General features: G+C 41.1%; 1 protein-coding gene across 1 annotated transcript in view; it reads left to right on the forward strand.

Moving 5' to 3' along the window:
* The window catches only part of LOC135218308 (ethanolaminephosphotransferase 1-like), a 71,043-nt gene extending 54,893 nt beyond the window's left edge, over window positions 1-16,150 (forward strand). The window contains exons 4-8 of the mRNA XM_064254532.1: window positions 9,678-9,940; window positions 10,168-10,325; window positions 14,765-14,945; window positions 15,143-15,319; window positions 15,717-16,150. Of these exons, the coding sequence (XP_064110602.1) occupies window positions 9,678-9,940; window positions 10,168-10,325; window positions 14,765-14,945; window positions 15,143-15,319; window positions 15,717-15,779 (842 nt within the window). The 3' untranslated portion in view covers window positions 15,780-16,150. The remainder of the gene's footprint in view (window positions 1-9,677; window positions 9,941-10,167; window positions 10,326-14,764; window positions 14,946-15,142; window positions 15,320-15,716) is intronic.
* Window positions 16,151-23,550: the final 7,400 nt, after the last annotated feature.

The following is a 23,550-nucleotide window of genomic DNA, read 5'->3' on the forward strand; positions in this document are numbered from 1 at the left end:
CTGCCATACTCCCCCAAACTGGGAAGGAGGCATACCAGAGGTCCAAAGGAGGTCAGTGGAGTCAGTCCAGCCTGTTCCTTCCCAGGTTGTAACAAGAGACTGCTGCTGGAAAGGCATCTCGGAAGTATGTCAGTTTTCTTTGAATTCAGGAGATTCTTTTTTAATAAAAAAAAATTAGCAGATGTGCTAGGAATGGAAGAGGAAGAAAGATCCCTGTGCCCAGTGAGAGTTCTTAGGTATTACCTACAATGGACAGAGGAGATTAAATTATGTTTTTGCTCTCGGCTTTCTTGAAACATGGTATTGAGTTCTAGGGGAGCCTTGGGGCTACGAAGTATGAGGCGTGCCCACCAGATTTAATATTGGGTAGCGGTCATGTTTTAACCCTTAAACGCCTATTGGACGTATTTTACGTCAACGAAAATTGTCTGTCGGGTGCTTAATTGACGTAAAATACGTCTACGCTAAAAAGTTTTTAAAAATATTTGTGGAAAAATAGTTATAGGCCTACTTGGCAAAAAATTTTGAATCACGCGCCTGAGGGATGCTGGGAGTTCACGGATCAAGCTGTTGTTTTGTTTACAATCGTTACCCAGGCACGCATGAGCGAATTTCTTTCTTCTCGCACTGAAAAGAATCGGTGACACATCTCATATTAGCCGTTACATAGAGTTTTATATATGAAAATGTGTGCAATTTCATGTAAAATACAACAAAAAACAACCCATGGTTGTAGTTTTTATCAGTTTTGAAATATTTTCATATAAATAACGATAAGTGCCAAAATTTCAACCTTCTGTCAACTTTGACTCTATTGAAATGGTCGAAAAACACAATTGTAAGCTAAAACTCTTACATTCTAGTAATATTCAATCATTTACCTTCATTTTGCAACTAAATGGAAATCTCTAGCACAATATTTAGTTTTATACATTCAACTTCCCTGCCAGATATATACTTAGCTATAGACTCCGTCGTCTCCGACAGAATTTCAAATTTCGCGGCACACGCTACCGGTAGGTCAGGTGATCTACCGCCCTGCCCTGGGTGGCAGGACTAGGAACCATTCCCGTTTTCTAATCAGAATTCTTCTGTCGCCCGGACCATCAACATTGTTGTTGGTTCCTCTCGATTGGTTTTTCTTTTTTCACCGGCAATTGATCTTCTTGACCGACTTTTGGTGACGTATCTGGATTGTTGGATTGGCATACGCTTTTGTGGACTGTTTTGTGGACTTGATTTTGGAATTTTCTTTAATAATGTCTGACTCTGGAATGGTTGTGAGACGTTGTGTGAATGTAGGCTGTAAGGTGAGGTTGCCGAAAGCTTCGGTAGACCCTCACACGGTATGCAAGGGTTGCAGGGAGTATGAATGTTCTTTTACTAATACTTGTAAGGAATGTGAGAACTTGAGTGAGAACGAATGGAAGAATCTAACTAATTATTTAAAAAAGTTAGAGAGAGAAAGAGTGAGGAAGGCTTCTTATAGAAGTTTAAGTAGTTCTAGATCTGAACTAATTCCTAGCTTGGGATCTTCCCCAAGGGTAAGTATTGCTACTTCTCCTTCCATTGCAGCCCCTTCTCCTATTGCAGAACCTGTAGATTCAGCAAAAGAACTTGCGGATCTAAAAGCAGCCTTCAAGTTGATGGAAAACAAAATGGCTGCCATACAAGGTAAGGGCTAGTGATTTATTCAGTGGACATGATATGAGTGTCCCCAGTGTAGTGGAGGGGGCCATCTGGTCGGCTCAGCAACGCTCCTAGGTCTAGACCTCTTCCAAGCTCACATGCCCAGAGGAGAAGGAATGTCGAAAACCGAAAGGAGGTTGTGGAGAATCCCCACCGATCAGGTGTCCCTTCGGCGGTTTCTGTGACACCCCAGACTGCCAAGGATCGCTATTGTAAAAGCGTCCTGCGTGAGTGTTTTTTGTCGTCGGGATCTTCATCTCCGAGACGTGATTGGAGAGATTCAGATCGATCTCGGCCACTCAAGAGGAGTTGGAAGGCTCCGACAATTGATTCGACGCCAGAAAAACTTCCCTGAGGAGTCTCCCTCGGGAGTGAAGAAGGCAAGAAGCCAGAAGAGCCATTCTTTCAACCAGAGTGAGAAGGAGGCAGGAGGTGGAGGCTATGGACTCCTCCCCTCCTCCTTCCCCTCCTCCCGAAGAGGATAAAGAGGAGGTTACGAAGAGATTCATGATGGCGATGCAAGAACAGATTTCGTCTTTTGTAGGAGTTCTGTCAAAGGAGCCTCCTAGAAGGAAAGACTCTTCCCTTCCGATCAAAAGATCCTCCAGACGTATGGAGGTATCTGCCGCCAGGATCGATACTCCTACTCGAGGTGAGGTTTCCCCGGTACGAACCTGGATGAACCTATCAGACGTCCTGGCACCGGCCAGGAGTGAGGAGAGTCACCCAGGAGGCAGGATCCAGGAGCCAGGAGTGAGGAGTTCCAACTAGGAGGCAGGAGCCAAGGAGCCAGGAGTGTGGAGGCATCCAGCAGGAGGCAGGAGCCAGGAGGCAAGAGCCAGGAGGCCAAGAGGCAAGAGGCAGGAGTCAGGAGTCAAGAGGCAGGAGCCAGGAGCAAGAGGCAGGAGTCAGGAGGCAGGAGCCAGGAGTCCGGAGTCAGGAGGCAGGAGTAGGTCAGGAGGGGAGGCAGAGGAGGCCGGAGTCAGGAGGCAGGAGCAGGAGGTCGGAGTCAGGAGCAGGAGTCAGGAGGCAAGATCAAGAGCCAGGAGGCCAGGAGTCGGAGAACTCGTTCCTGGAAATTTATGACTCTTCTCCAAATAGGAGCTCCTCTCCTTCAGAGCGTAGGAGGTCTTGGAAGGACTCTCCCTCCAACGAGAACTTTCTCCTTCGTCTGATCGAGGGTTAGACGAATTGTCGGCGATGACGAAACCTCCTGCTAATGAGGGACTCTCGAGTTATAAAGTCTTAGCCTCATTATTGCTTCAAGAATTGGAGATTTTCTTAGTCCGGCGGCTCCTCCTTCTCCTCGTTCTCTCTTTTCGAGTTCGGCTACGGCAAAATCTTCGCCTTTTTGAAAATGAAGCCTGCTATATCGATGAAGAAGGCACTCCATTCTTTAGATTCTTGGATGGACAAGAAGAAGGAGTTAGGAAAGACGGTATTCTGCATGCCTCCTTCCAAACTACATGGAAAAGAGAGGTATTTGGTATGGGACAGGAGAGACTATGGGTCTTTCTCTACCTGCCTCTGCAGATGCGGTACTTTTCCAATTTTAGTGGAGGCCTCTAGTACGTCAACTCCTTAGGATCGGTCAGAGCGACGTGGAGCACTTCAGAGTTGAACCACTTTCTAAAGGGACTTTTTGTCACTTTAGAGGTGTTCAACTTTCTGGATTGGGTCACTCGAGTTCTGGCCAACAAATCTAAAGATCCGGAGTTTCTTAAAAAACCCAGAGATTCTCCATAGCGTCCTGTCTTGCATGGACAAGGCAGTACAGGACGGTTCGGGTGAAGTGGCTTCCTTTTTGGTGCTGGTCTCCTGAAAAAGAGATCAGTATATGGATCCCTATTATCGAAAGGGGTTTCTCCGAGCCAGAGGACTGCTTTATTGTTCGCCCCTCTATCGGATCATCTGTTTTCCTTCTCAGTTAGTGAAGGATATATCTCGCTCGCTAACTGAGAAGGCGACACAAGACCTACTAACACAAACGTCCAAGAAAGGACGCCCTGTAGTGTCGGCGATTAAGAAGGACTCTCGTCCTCCTCAGCAGCCCTTTCGTGGAGGTACAGCGGCTCGTCCCCCTGCCAGAAAGAAGAGCTCTGATAAGAGAGGAAGGTCTTCCTTTAGGCCCTTCAAGAAATCCAAATGACTTGTTGCTCCTTCAAGCACCAGTGGGCGCCAGACTCCTGAAACTTTGCAGGAGTATGGGCAAAAAGGGAGCCGACCTGGTCAGTGTCGGTCCTAAAGAAGGGATATGTAATCCCCTTCGACAACAGCCCTCCCCTAACATCTACGCCTCGGGAACTGTCAGCGAGGTACAAGAGACCCGGTAATGAGAAAGACTCTCCTTCAAATGGTGGAACAAATGTGGGAAAAAGAGGCCATCGAACTGGTGCAGGATCCACACACCCCGGGATTTTACAATGCCTTTTTCTAGTACCAAAGGCATCGGGGGGGTGGAGACCAGTTCTGGACGTAAGCGCTCTGAATCGCTTTGTTCAGAAAAAGAAGTTTCGCATGGAAACGTGCCGCCTCAGTATGTCGGCTCTTCGTCCAGGAGATTGGATGTCTCTCTGGACTTGCAAGACGCATATTTCCACGTTCCCATTCACCATTTGTCAAAGAAATATCTTCGTTTTGTAATAGGAGACAAGATCTTTCAGTTCAGGGCTCTGTGCTTCGGTCTGTCTACAGCTCCGCAAGTATTCACCAACCTGATGGCGAATGTGGCAAGATGGCTTCACCTAGAGGGAATAAACATCTCCCTCTACTTGGACGACTGGCTGATCAGGGCCAAGTCGGAGATTCAGTGCTTGGAGGACTTATCAGTAACAAGGAACATGATAGATTCGCTGGGTATTGCTCGTCAACCTCGAGAAGTCACAGCTGATCCCCAGCCAGAACTTGGTCTATCTGGGGATTCAGATGGATTCTCGGGGTTTTCGGAGTATATCCTTCGCGAGAAAGAATCACTCGAGGTTTGTCGAGAATCTCGAGCTTCTTAGAGAGAAAGAACAGTTCAGCGAGGGATACCTGAGCCTTTTAGGGACCCTGTCCTCACTAGAAAAGTTCTTCTCTCTGGGGAGGCTTCACCTTCGCCCTCTTCAGTTTTTCCTCAAAGAGGTGTGGAGTTGGAAGACGGGACAACTCTCGGACATCTTCCAACTTCCACAAGAGGTAAAGATCATTTGAATGTGGTGGATCCCTCCTCTTCAAAAGAACGAGGGCGTATCGCTTGCCCTGCAGAACCCAGACCTAAGTGTTATATACCGACCGCTTCGGAGTCGGGATGGGGAGCGACGCTAGGAGCAAGGGAGGTGTCAGGCACCTGGACAAAGAACAGTGTCCTGGCACATCAATTGCAAGGAACTAGTGGCCATACACCTAGCCTTAAAGTTCTTCGAAGAGATAGTCAGAGGCGGGGTGATACAGATAAACTCGGACAACACCACGGCTCTGGCTTACATACGCAAGCAAGGAGGCACGCACTCTTTCTCCCTCTATCAGTTAACAAGACACCTGTTTAACCTGGATGGAAGAAAAGAGGCATAACTCTCCTCACAAGGTTTGTTCAAGGGATCAAGAATGTGAGAGCGGACAGACTGAGCAGGAGGAATCAGGTCCTTCCCACAGAATGGACTCTACACGAAGAAGTGTGTCAAAGTCTTTGGTCCCTGTGGGGGAGACCTCACATAGACCTGTTTGCGACGTTCCTCTCCAAAAGAATAGAGATATTTTGCTCTCTAGTGGAAGATCCGAGAGCCTTCGCAATAGACGGCGTTTCTCCTGGATTGGTCGGGTGTGGACGCATACGCCTTTCCCCCGTTCAAGATCCTGGGGGAAGTGCTCAGGAAGTTCGTAGCTTCGAAGAGCACGAAGTTGACGCTAATAGCCCATTTTGGCCAGCCCAGGAATGGTTCACGGAGGTACTGGAGTGGATAGTGGACTTCCCCAGATCGCTTCCAAACAGACCAGATCTACTCAGACAACCCCACTTCGAGAGGTTTCATCACAACCTCCCAGGTCTCGCTCTGACTGCCTTTCGACTATCAAAAGACTTGTCAGAGCGAGGGGCTTTTCTCGCAAGGCTGCGGGCTCTATCGCTAGAGCCCGCAGAGCTTCGACGAGAAGAGTATACCAATCAAAGTAGGGAAGTCTTTAGGAGGTGGTGTAAGGGTCAGAAGCTGTCCTCCTCCAGTACCTCTATAGTGAATATTGCCGATTTCCTCCTCTTTCTGAGAGAGGAATCACACCTATCTGTCTCAACAATAAAGGGATACAGAAACATGCTGTCTTCAGTATTTAGGAATCGAGCCTAGACATTGCAAGCACAAAGATCTACACGATCTAATTAGATCTTTTGAGACTTCAAAGGCAGCTACTCCTAGAACACCTAGTTGGAATCTAGACGTGGTCCTGAAATTCCTTTCATCGGATAAATTCGAGCCTTTACATCTGGCTTCCTTCCGCGACGTCACTAGGAAATGCTTGTTCCTGGTGGCTCTCGCTACAGCCAGAGGCGAGCGAATTGCACGCTCTTGGATTCCCACGGTGGGGTTCAAAGGAGATGCGGCCATCTGTTCTTTTCAGACAATGTTTTCCTGCAAGACGAAAACCCGTCAAAACCGTGGCCCAGAAGTTTTGAGGTAAAGGCCTATCTAACCTCGTAGGCAGAGAGATAGAGAGGTCTCTCTGTCCAGTGAGAGCTCTTAAATATTATTTAGAGAGGAAGAGACAGATGGGAGCTTTGTCAACAAGGTCTTTGGTGTGCGGTGAAGAACCCCAAAAGACTCATGTCCAAGAACGCCTTGGCTTTCTTTGTGAGAAGCGTTATTACGGACGCTCACAAGAACTGCTCGGAGGTGAGGGCAGTAGCAACGTCTTTGGCGTTCCAAAAGAATATGTCTCTAAAAAATATCATTGAGACTACATATTGGAGGTGCAATTCAGTGTTTGCATCTCATTATCTGAAGGATGTGAGAGTGACCTATGAGAAGTGTTTCTCGCTAGGTCCTTTTGTATCAGCAGATACAGTGCTGGGTCTTGGAGCAAAGACTGATCCTTAATAATTATTGTGTTTTTTATCGTTAACCATAAAACCCTCCTCTTGTCAAGATATTGTGCTTTGGTTTTTATTTCTATTAGCAAGCTCACTAATGTCGCACGGGAGCATAGTGTCATTGTTGGTAGGGGATCAAGGGTATGTATGGCTAGGGTAGGGGAGTACAAAATTTTTTTTTGTTTTTTTTTGTATATTTTGTAAATGAAAGTGTATTTGTTTTATGTTTGGAGTTTTTGTTGTTTGTAAGGTGAGTTCGGGATAACTCCTTACAATCTTAGAACTAACATGGATGTTAGGATCAGGTGATCGGGATCGGTTTTGTGCTCCTTGAACAAGGTGTATTGTCATGTTAGTAGGTAATATCACCCAATGACAAAGGCCTTTCGGCTCTGCCGAGTAAGTGGGTAAGACCCCATTGGCAGACCCACAAGAACTCTTAGCCATAGATCAATATCTCGCTGAGGCTCTTGAGGCTAAGCAGACTCCAAGGCAGTAGGCCCCGCGAGTCTTCAGCCTAATAAGGTAGGAACCAAGGTTTATTAATACCTACAACATATGTTGTTTACCTGTCTATTTCAGTAGTTAGCTGTCTCTTACCCACCACCAATGGGTGCTAATCAGCTAAGTATATATCTGGCAGGGAAGTTGAATGTATAAAAATGATATTGTCATGTTACAATAAAGTTTTTATACATACTTACCTGACAGATATAATACGATTAATGGCCCACCCCCAGCCTCCCGCAGGAGACAGGTGGAAGAGAAGAATTCTGATTAGAAAACGGGAATGGTTCCTAGTCCTGCCACCCAGGGCAGGGGGGTAGATCACCTGACCTACCGGTAGCGTGTGCCGCGAAATTTGAAATTCTGTCGGAGACGACGGAGTCTATAGCTAAGTATATATCTGTCAGGTAAGTATGTATAAAACTTTATTGTAACATGACAATATCATATTTATGGAGAATTTAAAAAAAAAAAACTTTCCTTACGTCCACACGGTAACTTCCGAAAAAAATCAGAAATGCTTTTGTCAGATTGTCGTAATGTTTGCACCGTTTTATATTAGCCATTACATAAAGTTTTACATATGAAAATGTGCGCAATTTCATGTAGAATACAACTAAAAACAACCCATGGTTGTAACTTTTATCAGCTTTGAAATATTTTCATATAAATAACGATAAGTGCCAAAATTTCAACCTTCGGTCAACTTTGACTCGACCGAAATGGTCTAAAAACGTAATTGTAAGCTAAAACTTACATTCTCGTAATATTCAATCATTTACCTTCATTTTGCAACAAATTGGAAGTTTCTAGCACAATATTTCGATTTATGGTGAATTTTTGAAAAAAAAAACTTTTTTCCCTTACGTCCGCGATAACTCTTCCGAAAAAATCAGAAATGCTTTTGTCAGATTGTCGTAATGTTTGCACCGTTTTATATTAGCCATTACATAAAGTTTTATATATGAAAATGTGTGCAATTTCATGTAGAATACAATAATAAACAACCCATGGTTGTAGCTTTTATCAGTTTTGAAATATTTTCATATAAATCATGATAAATAGAAAAAATTCGACCTTCAGTCAACTTTAACTCGACCAAAATGGTCGAAAAATGCAATTGTAAGCTACAACACTTGTAGTCTAGTAATATTCAATCAATTACCTTCATTTTGCAACAAACGGGAAGTCTTTAGCACAATATTTCGATTTATGGTGAATTTTTTTTTTTAAATTTTACGTTTGCACATTACGAATTCATGTATCATGATCGTTTTACAATTTGTTATATACCAAAATCATTGCAATTTAGTGTACAATACAATGAAAAACTAATTAACTCATTAGCTTTAACCGTTTTGCTCACAGCGCAATTTGTATACAATTATATGAAATTTTTTTTTCGCTCATATATTCCAATATTTATATATGATAGTTATATTTTTTTCATTTCTGATTGTTGCATACTAAACTACAGGCAATGACAAAAAAAAAAGGAGCCAAAAATGAACTCTTAATCTTGAAAACTAAGTGTGCTGTGATTTTTTGAAAAAAACTTTTTTTCCGCTTCAGCGCTCACTCCCAAACGCCGCCGGCGTAAGGGAGACACTTTTGGAAATAACGGATCAGCGTTTAAGGGTTAAATGGTTTAGTGTAGGTGACAGATTTGTCCGATATATTGTTTTGTGGTACTATGCCCTAGACAGGGGCAATTTTGTGTGCTTTGTTGGCCTTCAGTAGTAATCTTTTGTCACAAAGCTGTTTCCAATACCTTGTCAGCCTTCGTAATACTCCTTCTCTGCAAGGTCCCATGTCAGTAGAGGCACTCCTAGGCTATATGTACTGCCACTCCCTACAGGTTGAGATAAGAGCCAACCAAAGGCGGTACTATCTACCTGCAGCAGCTCTCTCAGCGGGTGAGGAAACAGCAAGCATTTTCTCAATGCTAGCAGATTTTTATATTCAATTTCATTGTCATTTTTAAATGTATTGAGTGTTAGTTTTGTCCCTATACCCCACCTCCTTCAATGTGGAATTAGCTAAGTAATTACTGTGTAAGTTACTTCTATAAAAGTGACATTTTTATAACTTAATGAAGATATACATATAATTAACCAGTAATTATGGATGGAGACCACCCTCCTCCCTGCATATGGACTTGAGCATAAACAAATTGACCTTTTAGCTGGGTTGTTCCTCATTCTTACCCCGAAAGTGGGCCGGTCTTGTCTCTTGTCACCTACTCAAACAAAAGAATCGCCACCGCAAATTTTGAAAATTCAAGCTGCCATCAAGTAGAAACTCTTAGCCAAGTAATTACTGGGTAAGTATATATAAATCTTTATTTTATAAAAATGTCATTTCCTTATTGAGGAAGTAAATGTGTAACTAATTTTTGTTTGTTACCAATTTATGCTTACAGATGGCATTGATGGTAAGCAGGCACGTCGCACAGGAACTAGTGGTCCCCTGGGAGAACTATTTGACCATGGGTTGGATTCCTGGACAACTTCTTTCATTCCTATGTGCCTCTTGTCTGTGTTTGGTCGTGCTGACTTCAGTATCAGCCCTATGAGATTTTATTTTGTGATGTGGAATGTACTTACCTGCTTTTATACAACACACTGGGAAAAGTATTTGACAAAAATCCTTTTTCTGCCATGGGGATTTGATATATCACAAGTGGTAAGTGCATCTTTCATCTTGGCTTTCCAGGGTCTGATGCTGTGCTTATTACTTTCTGGTTCGTATTTAGAGATAGAAACAGTAGCTATTGATTTTCTTAGATTGGGACAGGTCTTCAAATTAAGAAAGGAATTTTGAAATGTTATACTGTATTTATCTTACCCGAGATTTGAATATTACACTGTACTGTGAAAATTATATATATATATATAGGTTTTTTTTTTCAGCTCATCTTTATTATTTACTTGGTGACTGGCATTTGGGGACAACACATTTGGAAATTTGAGATCATTTGGGGAATATCTTCGGGAACAATGTTTGAGTGCATGATGTACACAGGATCTTTGGTTACATCTCTACCTATGTCCTTCTACAATGTTTACAAGTAAGTTTACACATGAAGAATGGCTGAAATGTTATTTAGAATTGAAGCATATAAATTTTGAACAAATTCCCCATTTAGTCAAACATGAGTGTTTTCATACAATCAACTTACCTGTCAGATATATACATAGCTAAGACTCCGTCGTCCCCGACAGAAATTCAAATTTCGCGCCACTCGCTACAGGTAGGTCAGGTGATCTACCGGCCTGCCCTGGGCGGCAGGACTAGGAACCATCCCCGTTTTCTATCATATTTTCTCTGTCGCCGGTGGTATCAACATTGTTGCTATTACCTCCTGACTTAGATTCTTATTTCATCCTTTGAACATCGTTTATGGGCTTTTTGGTGACGTATCTGGATCGTGTTTTTGGCATTCGCTTCTGTGGACTGTTTTTGGAATTGCTTTTTGGATTTTTCTCAGTATGTCTGATTCAAATGTGAGTGTGGAGAATGTGGGTGTGAATGTAGGCTGCAGGGTGAGGATACCGAAAGCTTCGGTTGATCCTCACACTGTATGCCGTAAATGTAGGGGGTTTCAGTGTTCTGCTAATAATACTTGTAATGAATGCGAGGGATTAAATGCAGAAGAGTGGAAGACTTTAACTTCTTATTTGAAGAAGTTAGAGAGGGATAGGGTTAGACGTCTGAAGGTGTAGTTCAAGGCCTATGAGCTTTATGATAATTCTAATCCTACTGATTTAGATTCTCCCATGTTTCTCATTCACAAAGTGTACTTTCGGAATCGGCCTCGGAAATCGCCGATCTGAAAGCTACGATTCGAGACATGAAGTCCAATGGCGGACTTACAAGGTAAGGCTAGTGAAAGTGAGCATTACAGTGAAGTGAGTTCCCCCAGTGTTGTGGAGGGGGCGTTTGATCGTCCTGCGACGCTCCCAGGCCTAAGACCTCTTCCAAGCTCCCATGCCCAGAGGAGGAAGGAAAGTCGAAAGCCTTAAGGAGGTCGTGGGGAATCCCCAACGGTCAGACGTCCCTTCAGCTAGCTCTGTTTCGTGGCAGGCTGCTCAAGGGCGCTCTAGAAAAAGCGTCCTTCATGAGTGTTTCTCATCCTCTCCCTCTCCCTCACCTAAACGAGGGTGGAAGGAGTCTAATTTATTGAGGCCTCTGAAGCGTCATTGAAAGAACCCGAAATTGATTCGAGCCCAGAGCGTTTCTCAGATGACGCTCCCTCTTCTATTAAGAAGGCGAAGGTGGCGTCAGCGTCACCCGACGAGTACGCAGAAGTACCCTTTCCTACTTCTCCCCCGATTGATGACGAAAGGCGTCATGCAGTTGACGTGGGAGAAGCTTCAAGGAGAATTATTATGGCAGTTCAGAGCAACTGGCCTCTCTAGTGGGAGTTTTAGCGCCTCGTAGGAAGGACGTTGCGCTTCCAATCAAGAAGTCTCGTCCTCTCTCCCCTGCTAAGCGAGAAGCGTCATGCAGACGTGAAGCTTCTAAACATATTACAGAAGCTTCGGGTCGAGAGCGAGATCGGTTGTTTACGAAAGTTACGTAACGCCAGAGAGACGTGAGACGTCTTTTAGACATGAGCGTCTTTGAAAGCTGTTGGTAGACCTGAAGCTCCAACCAATATTTTGGCGCCAAGTAGGACGCCTTTTGAGAGCGGAGCGTCTTCCAGGCGCGAGGCGTCATCCGGACGTCAGCAGCCAAGTAAGCGGGAGCGTCAGCCAGGACGCTTGGCGGACGAGAAGCGTCAATCCAAGCGGGAAGCGTCTTCTATTTATCGAGAGAAGCCTGAGCTTTTGGCTCCTTCCAAGGCTATTAAAGCGGGGAAGAGGAAAGAATATCATTCCCTTAGCCCCTCTCCTATTAGGAGTTTGTCTCCTCCAGAGGAGGAACGTACAGAGGTGGGAGCGGAGACTCATTTAGATCCCGAGTTGGAAGGAAAACTCGGATGAAGAATATCAAGAAGAGAAGGACTGTCGAACTATAAAGTTTTGACTGCCTTGCTTCTAGAGGAGTATGGAGACGAATTGACTCCTGCCGCTCCTCCTTCCTCCGCGCTCTCTGTTTTCGAGTTGCTAAGACGAAGAAGTCTTCGTCTTTTCTCAAAATGAAGCCCACCATTTCAATGAAGAGGGCTCTACAATCCTTAGACTCGTGGATGAAGTCTAAGAAGGACTTAGTAAGAACGGTCTTCTGCATGCCTCCAGCGAGACTAGCTGGTAAAAGAGGCATTTGGTATCAGACGGGAGAGAATATGGGTATTGCTCTCCCGTCTACGTCAGAAGCCAGACTTTTCGACCTTAGTTGACCGCTTCACGTCGACAAGGTCTCAACTCGGCACGGATTACGTGGGCATTTCTGAACTGGACCATCTCCTCAAGGGACTCTTTCATGTATTGGAAGTTTTCAACTTCTTAGATTGGTCCCTTGGGGTGATGTCCAAGAAAGCCCATGATTCGGAAGGAATCGAACCGGAAGCCCTTTTGTGCATATTGTCTTGTATAGACAAAGCGGTACAGGATGGCTCTTTTGAAATCTCCTCTTTGTTTGGAGCAGGTCTTCTAAAGAAGAGGACGGTATATGGTGCCTTTTTAACCAAGGCAGTCTCCCATGCTCAGAGGGCAGCGCTGCTGTATTCGCCTTTGTCTGACTTTTTGTTCCCTTCTCAGTTGGTGAAGGACATTGCTCATTCATTAACTGAGAAGGCGACTCAGGATCTTCTGACGCAGTCAGCAATGAAGAAGAAGCCTGCTTCTACATCTGACAAGAAAGGACCGAGTACATCGGTTCAGCCCTTTCGAGGTGGTCCGACCTCCAGACCTCCCGCAAGAAGGAAGGCTCCGGAGAAGAGAGGTAGGTCTGCCTTTCGTCCCTTTAAAAAAGGTGGGAAAATGAAGCTTCTCTCCTCCAAGCACCAGTTAGGTGCCAGGCTCCTGGATTTGTGGAGGCCTGGACACTTATAAACACAGACGCGTCATCGTTGGACTATAATAAGGAAGGGATATCGTATCCCTTTCCTGAACACTCCTCCCCTAACGTCAATACCAAGGGAACTAACAGCCAAGTACAAGGATCCTATGCTGAGGGATACTCTTCGATCGATGGTGGAACAAATGTGGGACAAGAGAGCGATAGACCAAGGTCTTTGGTGCGCGGTAAAAGACCCCACAAGACTGATGTCCAAGAATGCGCTGGCATTCTTTGTGAGGAACGTCATTACAGACGCGCATAAGGTCTGTTCTGACGAACAGTTACGACTGTTGAAAGTTAAAGCTCATGAAGTGAGAGCAGTAGCGACGTCTCTCTCGTTTCATAAGAATATGTCGCTTAAAAACATCATAGATACGACATTTTGGAGATGCAACTCAGTATTTGCATCTCATTACTTGAAAGACGTTCGTGTGACATATGAGAAGTGTTTTTCTCTAGGTCCGTTCGTATCGGCGGATACGATTCTGGGTATGGGAGCCGACACCAATCCTTAAAAGTATATACTTTTCTTCTTTTTGGATATGGTCTGGAATCTCTTCGAACAATGGAGGACTTGGTTTAGCACGGGCGGCCGTCTATGTTGTTCAGTAAGAGAATCTTGTCATATCTAATTAGATGAGTATAATTTTTTTTTTTTAGAAATTATGTATGTGTGCGTAGTGGTTTTGAGTTACGGTTGTTGTGACGAGTTCGGGGATAACTCGGAACAATCCTTAGTTCTAACATATGGTTAGGATCAGGTGGTCGGGATTGGTTGTGTGCTCCTTCATAAGGTGTATTGTCATATAAGTGGATCAGCACCCATTGACAAAGTCCTTTCAGGCTCTGCCGAGTAAGCGGATAAGACCCCATCGGCAGACCCACAAGAACTCTTGGCCATAGATCATATATCTCGCTAAAGTTTCTTGAGGTGATGCAGACTACTGGGCAAACACCCACGAAGTCTACCACATATCAGGTAGGAACCAAGGTTTTATTTATACCTACAACATATGTTGTTTACCTGTCTATTCCATATAGTAGCTGTCTCTTACCCTCCACCGAAAGGTGCCAATCAGCTATGTATATATCTGACAGGTAAGTTGATTGTATGAAAATGATATTGTTATGTTACAATAAAGGTTTCATAATACTTACCTTGGCAGTATATACAATTAAAGGCCCACCCAGCCTCCCCGCAGGAGACAGGTGGAAGAGAGAAAATATGATAGAAAACGGGGATGGTTCCTAGTCCTGCCGCCCAGGGCAGGGCGGTAGATCACCTGACCTACCTGTAGCGAGTGGCGCGAAATTTGAATTTCTGTCGGGGACGACGGAGTCTTAGCTATGTATATATCTGCCAGGTAAGTATGTATGAAACTTTATTGTAACATAACAATATCATTTTTAGATCATTTTGTCTTTGCACTCAAGTGAATAAATGTTTGACATATATTTCGTTGTGTGACGTGACCAACCTGTGTACCTCGTCTCTTATTACAGGTCGTACCGAGACAAAACTGGGAAGATGCTGGGAGTTTGGGAGGCTTCAAGACCTTTGGTGTGTCCCATATTATGTTTTATTTTGTGCTCCTTTTGGGTCTTCCAGTCTCCTTCTGATATAATTAACAGGGATCCACGCATGTTTATGTACATGGTTGGAACTATATTTGCCAACGTCAATGTAAGTGTGCTATGTAGCGTACATGGGTTTTTTTGTGTGATTTATTTAGTAATTTTTCATATGAGATAACCTGCGAATTGATTACAGACAACAAAAGTATTGTAAATATCATGTTCCTACATAACAAAGAAATGCAGATAATTTTTGCAGTGAATGAGAACAAAACCTAACTTTTTTTTTTTTTTTTTTTTTTCCAGTGCCGACTAATTGTGTCACAAATGAGCAGCACTCGCTGTGAGTTGCTAAATTGGCTGATGGCTCCTTTAGCACTTGCTGTAGCTGTTGTTTGGATTATTCCTTCCCTTGAAATGGCAACACTATTGGTCTTAAGTAGCTTGGCATCTGCTGCGCACATCCATTATGGAGTTCATGTGGTAAGCTGTCAAACTTCATTCTACCTTCGATTTTTTTCTAAGTACATGAAATGTATTTTCATATGTATTACACAACTGAATGAGTCCATAGATTTATCCCATGGAATCATGCAAACCTAACACTCGTGTAGTCACAGTTTGTGGTCTCCTAATGTTACCAGACACTATGTAGCCTGTGCTGCAATGCCCCTTCGGCCGCTTAGCTTTCCCTCTCCTAACAATTATTTCAAAGTGCAACTGTGAAGTTTTCCTCCTGTTGCACCTTTCAGACCTACCTACTCTCAATTTCCTTTTCAGCGCTGAAATGACCTCACAGGTCCCAGTGCTTGGCCTTTGGTCTACCCACTTATTCAAGTCAATTCTTAAAAATAATTTAATCAGCGGTTGATTTTGACAGGTTCGTCAGATGTGTGAACACTTCCACATCATGTGCTTCAGCATCAAAGACAGGGCCGATTGACTGCTCGCCGACAGCGCATAAGGAGTTTCCAGATAGATGCCCTCAAAATCTTCACATACTATTTTGTCAGTTATTCAACTTCATTCCTGGTGACATCGGAAAGTATCATGACAGAAGTTATGCATATCATTAGTCATTTTCATTACATGTAATTGATTATGTTCATTCTGAGTGAGCACTGGGTCATTCCAGTTGGTAAAGGAAGTGGGATGTTGGTTTATTCATAGTGGGAGAAAGTTAGATGTCTCTGTATGAGTAGAAACTGCTCAAGTTCAAAGTGAACACACACTCAATCTAACGAACGATGACAATAACAGGTTTATTTATAGTCAAGAGAAGGTCTCTCTCTCTCTCTCTCTCTCTCTCTCTCTCTCCTCTCTCTCCTCTCGTCTCTCTCTCTCCTCTCTCGCATCTCTTCTTCTCTCGCTATCTCTCTCTCTCTCTCTCTCTCTCTCTCTCTCTCTCTCTCTCTCTCTCTCTCTTTCTCTTTCTCTCTCTCTCTCTCTCTCTCAAATCAACTACTGAGAAATTTTAAGATGTGATGTTATTTTATTGTGTATGAGTGTTATTTTGGCATGCGAGTTAGCTAATATATTGTGTGGATGTACAAAGTATATCCTGTTTATAAGTGTTTTGTGTATATTACCTTTGCAAATCTTATATCACCAGAGCAGATGCAGCTAGATTCATGTCACCTCTGTTTATTTAAGAATGTATGTTGATAACTTGTTTACATTTACAAGAGCTACAAGTGGAGGTCATATTAACATGTACAAACTTTTCAAATCTGACAATACCAAGATAAATCATAGAATATAGGTGAGGCAGAGGTCAAAGCTACATACTCTGTTTTAGATTAGAGTAATTAGTCCTTTTGGTTTTAGGGTTTGGCTAAGAGGCAGATTTTAGTTTTCCATCTTGATAACTTTTCGAACATGCTTGATTTGTTTCCACTTTTCTTCCATTTCTTAGTTATCTTAGTAGTTACTTAAGTCAAAAGTTGCTTTTGCTTCCTAACACCACCTGCTAGAGTATACTCAAAGAAATGATTCCCTTCTTTCTGTTTCCATATCAGTCTTTAGAAATTAAGGAATGCTGGAGAGCAATTATGTCTGTTGAAGCTTATACAAGTTTTCATGTTGAGTTTTAAAATGGGAGCATTTCAGGTTGCTTATCTTGTTTCATGTGCGCCCAGGGTTTTTCTGCAATGATATTTTGGTAGTGATAGAGTTTAGTTGGTATATTAAAGAATTGTGTCTCTCAGTGTATTTACTGTGATGAGAAAGCCTTGTACCCTGATTTTCCATTGTGTGCTTTGTGCCTTGTGTCAAAAAAGGTGTTTATTATGGTTACGGTTAAAAACATGCCCTGTTGCTTAGTTGTGTGGGGTTTGGCTCTCACGAAATCATTAGAAAGCTGTTGTAGAACAAAATACTGTATGTATGAAAGGAATGAAATGGTACAGTTCACTTATAGAGGTAGTCAGATTCTACAAATTGCTGTAGGCACCTGGTCACACAAAATTCACTCATGCTCCGTAGGTGATAGTTTTGACTTTTTTCCTGAATCACCAGGAGAGGATATAGGGACATTATGGTTACAGTATGTTTATACTAAATGCTGATCACTGAAATGGACAACTTTATAACCAGGAACTATGATTATTGAGCAATAAGTATTGGAAATGGGCTTCATTATTACTTTGGGTTGATATTGTACTTGGACTGCCCACTTATTCCATTTGGAACACTTGAAGTCTATTGGATGTCTGTTTACAGATTGTAGAACAATCATTTGATGGATATTGTGCAGCGTTGTTGTGTACATAAAATTTGGAGCTTTTGCTCTGTTGTTATGATTATACGTACATTTAATTAAGAGGGTTGATACGAGTTCCCGAAGGTGATGTTTGTCGTACTGTTAAAACCATTTTTAGATGACACTACACTTTTCTTTGTTCTCTGTCTTAGCTGAAGACTCCCTTTCCCTCCTGCTTAAGTACTTTGAAGCGGACAGATTGCAAGTTTCCTGTGTATGTATTAGTATGCTGTTGTCTTGCTTGAGATAGATGTAGAATATAGAATCCCATAGTTAAACGTGAGTAGTGAGCAGCCCACTTGGTACGAACATGAACTGAGAAACTTGTTGATGGATTAATTTACACTCGCTGCATTCCTTAGGTTTTTACATTTTTAGCCTGCATTCCTTGTATGATATAGTTTCATAAGGCCTTTGTATTATTTTCATGAAACTTACAATTTTGAAGAACTTAAGCAAGGCTTTCTTTTAGTTTTTGAGATTAGGTAGGGCAGCAAAACTTTTTATTTTATTTATGTGTACATACTATTTATTTGTTTATTTATGGATTTATTTGTAATAACATATACATATTAGTTGTGGTAGCTTTATCACAAGGATTTGACTTTGGAGGAATTTTCATTTATGCATTTTATTTATGGGGGATCTGATGAATGCATCTTTTGTTGGTGCATTAATATTTAATCCTCTGTGAACTTAGTTGCTGGATAGAAAGAAATCTTTACATTTTTAATTGACTTATTCAGAGCTTTGAGTATCAGTTTTTGTAATGTGCTTTCCTTTGATATTGGTCGTTTGTGTTACACAAGAACGTATTTTAGATACTATAATGATTTCACATTTTGTATTTGTAAAGTGAAGTAATTGATGGTGGATGGTCATCATTTTGGTAGGAAATATTGTTTCATATCAAGGTTACTGTTAGCATTCAAAGTCAGATAAGGTAGGGAGCTGACATTCAAAAACAAGAAAAATCATTATGCAGTCGTTATCTGATAAGACTGAATGAATCCATAATTTGGGTAGGGAATTTTTCATGTTAGGGTAACAATGAACAAATTTGAAATTGAAATCTATTTGGGACTCTTTTAACATAAAATTAAACTAGAATTAGTAACCTACATACAGTATGTGGTGGTTTGCAAATATTTTTGTATTTCTTTCATGTCCGAGATTTGTTAGCTACGAGCAAATGCTGAGTAGATTCAAGTTAGGTGGAGCCAGATTTCAGTAAGGAGATTAGTGTCAATACTTTTAAAGTTTTTTCACTTATTAGATCATCTGTGAGTCTTGAAAGTATTGGAGAATTATTCATATTAAAAGCTGATGGTGTACTTTTCCAACAATATTGATTCTTGATCTTCTGATTGTCATTGATGTGGCTGGCTCTTTTAACTTACATCATTTGATGTAAATTCAAGCATATTTTGTTTGTGAATGTAGGCAGGCTGCAGAAATGTCCTGTTTCATCTTGTGCTAAAATGTATCTTTTCTAACTGTACACAATGAGACGTTTGAATATCTGTTATTAGCACATGATGTGGATGTGAGTGGAAAATATGTTGAAGTATTATTTTTAAAGACTTCAGATGATTTAAGGGGTCAAAATTCCCTCTTTCACTCTCTGTCCTGTGTTACTGTTCAGTTTCCTTATTTTTATATGTTGTTACTATTATGGATATTAATATGTAGCGTGCTTTTTAAAATTTTATTTCGTTCAATCCTGCTAATGTCTTTTACTCCGTTTTATTGCTGTAGCTTTCATTTTCTACTTTGCACATTTTCTCTAGATTTTTCTTTTGTTTTTAAATATTTGCTCAGGTATGGTTTTATTCCTTCATTTGCCATTCTGTTCTGCATCCATTTGTCAGGTGTCTTGGTTGAAAAATTAAATGATTCTTTTGGCAGGGTATGTATTTCAAGTACTCTCTGACTTAAGCAGTGACACTTTGATGATTGTCATTCACTGCCCCTCCATTTAAAGTGCTTCTACACCGTTCTTGAATATTTTTGAAGTGTTGGTGAGTATGAAAATTAATGATTGATTATTTTACTTTGAGATTTGTTTTTTAGGGAGGATAGATAATTATCACCAAAAGAAAATGACTAGTCATGAAAGATTATGCACAGTTTTTTCAAGTTTAACATGGAACCCTTTATCCATCCTTGAAAGAATTCATAATTGAGTTCTTATCATCACTAATGTCTATGGTTTTTGTATTGGTCTACTGGCATGTACACCTCTTCACTTTTAACTAATAAACACTAACTGCGTTATTTCACCTGTGTATTACTAACACCTAGTAGATCTTCAGACTGGTATGAACAAGTTTTTATAATTCGTAAGAATTCGTTCGTATGGGCTGTTTCTAGAATGGTTACTGGACCTGATTTGATGTTGCTCTTCCCATTTTTTACATGAGAGACTAGATTGTCAGTTATGAATTCCTGTAAAACTTGTTCATATCATGGACTAATTCCACAGCAAATGCTGAAAAAGGCTATTTTTTCTTGGGCTATGGCCTCTTATGGTGGTGGACATTTTCTAACTAATTTTATCATTGCTTTGAATTTTTTCTTTTATCATAGATATCTGTCCTCTAGCAATTGACCGATGTTAGTTAAATGTTAATTCCAAAAAGTAAACTGTGTTCAGTGATGATGTAGTGTAGGCAATAAACAGTTGTATATTTCCTGTGTTGAATATATAAGACATGCACCTTTATTCTTTATTCTATGTAGTTTATGGTATTGCATTTGAAAGTAACAATAATTATTTGTAGATGGTGTTCGATTTGTGTGTAAGTGTAGCTCATTACTTGATTTTACATCAAGTAAAATTAAAGGGTTGAATTTTTTTATTTTTCAGAAATCTTGTCAGATGCTCTGCAAAGCAGTATGGAAGTTTTTTTGCTTTTGCATTAATTTTTAAAGGTAAAAATGTTTTTATTTCACTTTTGAAAACATCATCATCAATGATTCAATTACTTTTCTTCGTTATTTTTGGACCTTTTCATCCTGTGTAAAAATTTTACATGTTTTGTGCTACATAGTAAGTTATTATGTATGTTTTTTGGAGACTGTCGTGATATATGAAACGGTTACTGACATTAGTGATTAGACAGCAGTGTCTAGTTTATGCCAAGCCTCTGCCATGTTCATAAAAGGCTTTAAGGCACAAGCTCCATTTAGCTGAGTGAATCATTTATCAGGTGTGTAAACTGAGAAAGTTCAGCTCTTGGATTAATTCCCAGCAGTGTCATCATCTCTGCTGATCAGCTTGTGAAGCTGAATCCACTTATAAGTATTTTGGTGGATTCATTTTTAAAATTTTCCATTGAATCACAGGTTGGACTCGTGTCACTTCATCTTAGTGATTCTGAGACTAGCAGTTTGGCTTGCTGTTGTTGGAATTATTCGGATTGCCTTTGGTTCTTTGGAATATTTTTACAATTTGTATGTGTGGTTTCAGAGGGTTATCAGCCAAATGTCTGAAAATTTCTGTGTGCTGTCATATAATCTGTGTTTCCTCTAGGGTTAGTTGTTATATAATTGTGACATCAAGCCGTTTACTAGTCCACAAAAGCTAGTGAGTTTAGCCCACCTGTGATGGGTAGTGAGCTGAATGTTGAAGTACATAGTAGAGTATCATTTAGTATATTTTTGTGATTTGTAGTTTGATTGGTACTTACAATAGACATGCTTTGATGCTGGAGAATGTCAGTATGCTTTGCCAAAGAAACTTCTGAAGAATTCTTGGGCTAAAACTCTTTGCCAACATTCAAATAATTGTAGGTATAACAGATACTAGGCTCAAACGCATTCAGAGCTACTGAGGTCTTCAATGTCATAAAAAAAACTGGCTGTCCATCAAAAACATTTTTAGTACATCATACTAATATGTGTTTATTTTTAACATTTTAGTTTAAAAAATTAGTAAAAACTTGAGTGTTAGTATTATGTATCCCTTTTATTCCAACTTCTATTACAGATACTTGTCCAGCCCCAAAAATACATTCTTCAAGTTTCTCTTGAATGGTAAAGTACAAAGCCAGTGTATAAAACCAAATTTACGGGAATAAATACAAAGCAGGAGCTTTCGGCCATCATCAAGGTTCTCTTCAACCGCACTAAACAATAATTGCTAAGAGTTTACAAATAAAAAAATTTCAGTGTCATCCTATTTCCCTGCACTTATTGAGATGGAGATTAGCACAGGAACAATGCCTTTCCTCGTTGGCAATTGGAATGTGAGCTGGACATGTGGTGTGGGGGGCTTTTCCTCTTTCAAGATCTGTCAAGTTGGTGTGGGTGGGAGCACTTTGCATGAAGTAAAGTAATTTAAGATGTGTGGGTTTGCAGAGATAGTGTGTTCTTTTGGAAAAACATATTGACATCAGTGCATATGATTGGATGTGTGGGAATGCACTTGTTTTTATATCAAGACTAATGAAATGGACATTGAAAGCCTGATCTTTATGAATTTTTTCAAGCAATACTAGAGTTCGGCGCTGGAAATTTGTGGGTGATTATGATGGTGGGAATTTTGATGTTCTTCAGCCTGTAGTACTTTTTCTGCACAAGATCATTTTCCAAGCACCGGGAAATACTACCTTTTTTTATTTTTAATCCTTTTTTTCTAAGGCTATTGACATTTTTTGGTAAAACATTGAGATGTGTGTATTTTAGTACCAATCCTGTATGTAATGACTTAGCAATGTGGTTACACCATTCATGTTTCCATGCTGATGATTTTTTTTATCTGATTTAGAATTAGATTATATTGTTTGTAGAGCTCCATTAAAGTTTTGTAGGTTTCCTAACTCGCAGGGCTCACGAGAACCATAGTTAGGGAAGGTTCAATGTGTATGCAAGTTGAACCAGCCAGATGTCCTTTAAGTCTTAGTATATACCTAATCAGTAGGTAGGTTTAGGATTCTGTAGATGATTGTAAGTCTTAATTTTAGCTCTACTTTTCTCAACTAGAAGTAAAGCATTTGTTCTCCATTTTGTACCACAGAGAGCTTACTATGTATAGTGGAAGTATTTACAGTGAACAATCTATTGCCTTATCAAGCTTTATACTTTGGTTTGAAATGGAAACCTCATTCACATAAGGCAAAGAGAGCTTCTTGCATCTGCAGGGATAAAAAAAGTACTCTCAGGTAGAATAACTGTATCTCATATTGCCATTCAAGTTCAGATTAAGAGCCTTGGATAATCTTTGTTAAATAATGCAACAATTGCTACAAACCCAAGGGACCATAATCATGGCAGAATTCATCAGCAAGGATCACCAAATGATGTGAAAGCTGCCAAATGATTATCTCTCCCAGAGCTTGTAAGGGATAATTTGCTTTTTAGACTTTCATATGGACCTGTTCATCTCACTCGACAAAAATATAACCATGTGGTTTGGTGAGTCCTTGTGGTACCCCTGTGATGTTCTGGGTTTTCACACCTTTCATCCTGTCAGCCTGTTTATATATGAGTTTGACAAGGTAAAGTTATTCCAAAACCCGTGCAAGAAGAACACAGGGACATGTTTTACCTCTTAAGAGAACTCTTCTATGTTGTACTTGAATGGTCTTGCTTCCATGATTTTCTGTGTATTTTTTGCTTTTGAGAAATGTTCCCACAGCAATTTGGATGCTTGCAGTCTTTTGGGATCAGTGTTTTGCTTGAGGTGACTTTGACAGGAGTTATATGGGGACTGTTATTTCCTTGACAAACCTTCCCAGAGAATTCATGCTGTGGCTCAGTCTGTAGTCAACCTCATATTGAAGTAGTATGTCAAAGTATACAGCCCCCGTCTGCTTGAAGAACTCTGAGCCTTCTTCCAAGGGAAATCCTTCTTTACAAGGCTGTGACTGCTTGTTTGTCACCTTCATCTCCTCATTGCTCTTATCTCCCAGAGAAGTTAACCCTTAAGAGTCGGGCTAAAAATATGCAA

Source organism: Macrobrachium nipponense, chromosome 19 (genome assembly GCF_015104395.2).
Source record: "Macrobrachium nipponense isolate FS-2020 chromosome 19, ASM1510439v2, whole genome shotgun sequence".
Lineage (NCBI taxonomy): Eukaryota > Metazoa > Arthropoda > Malacostraca > Decapoda > Palaemonidae > Macrobrachium > Macrobrachium nipponense.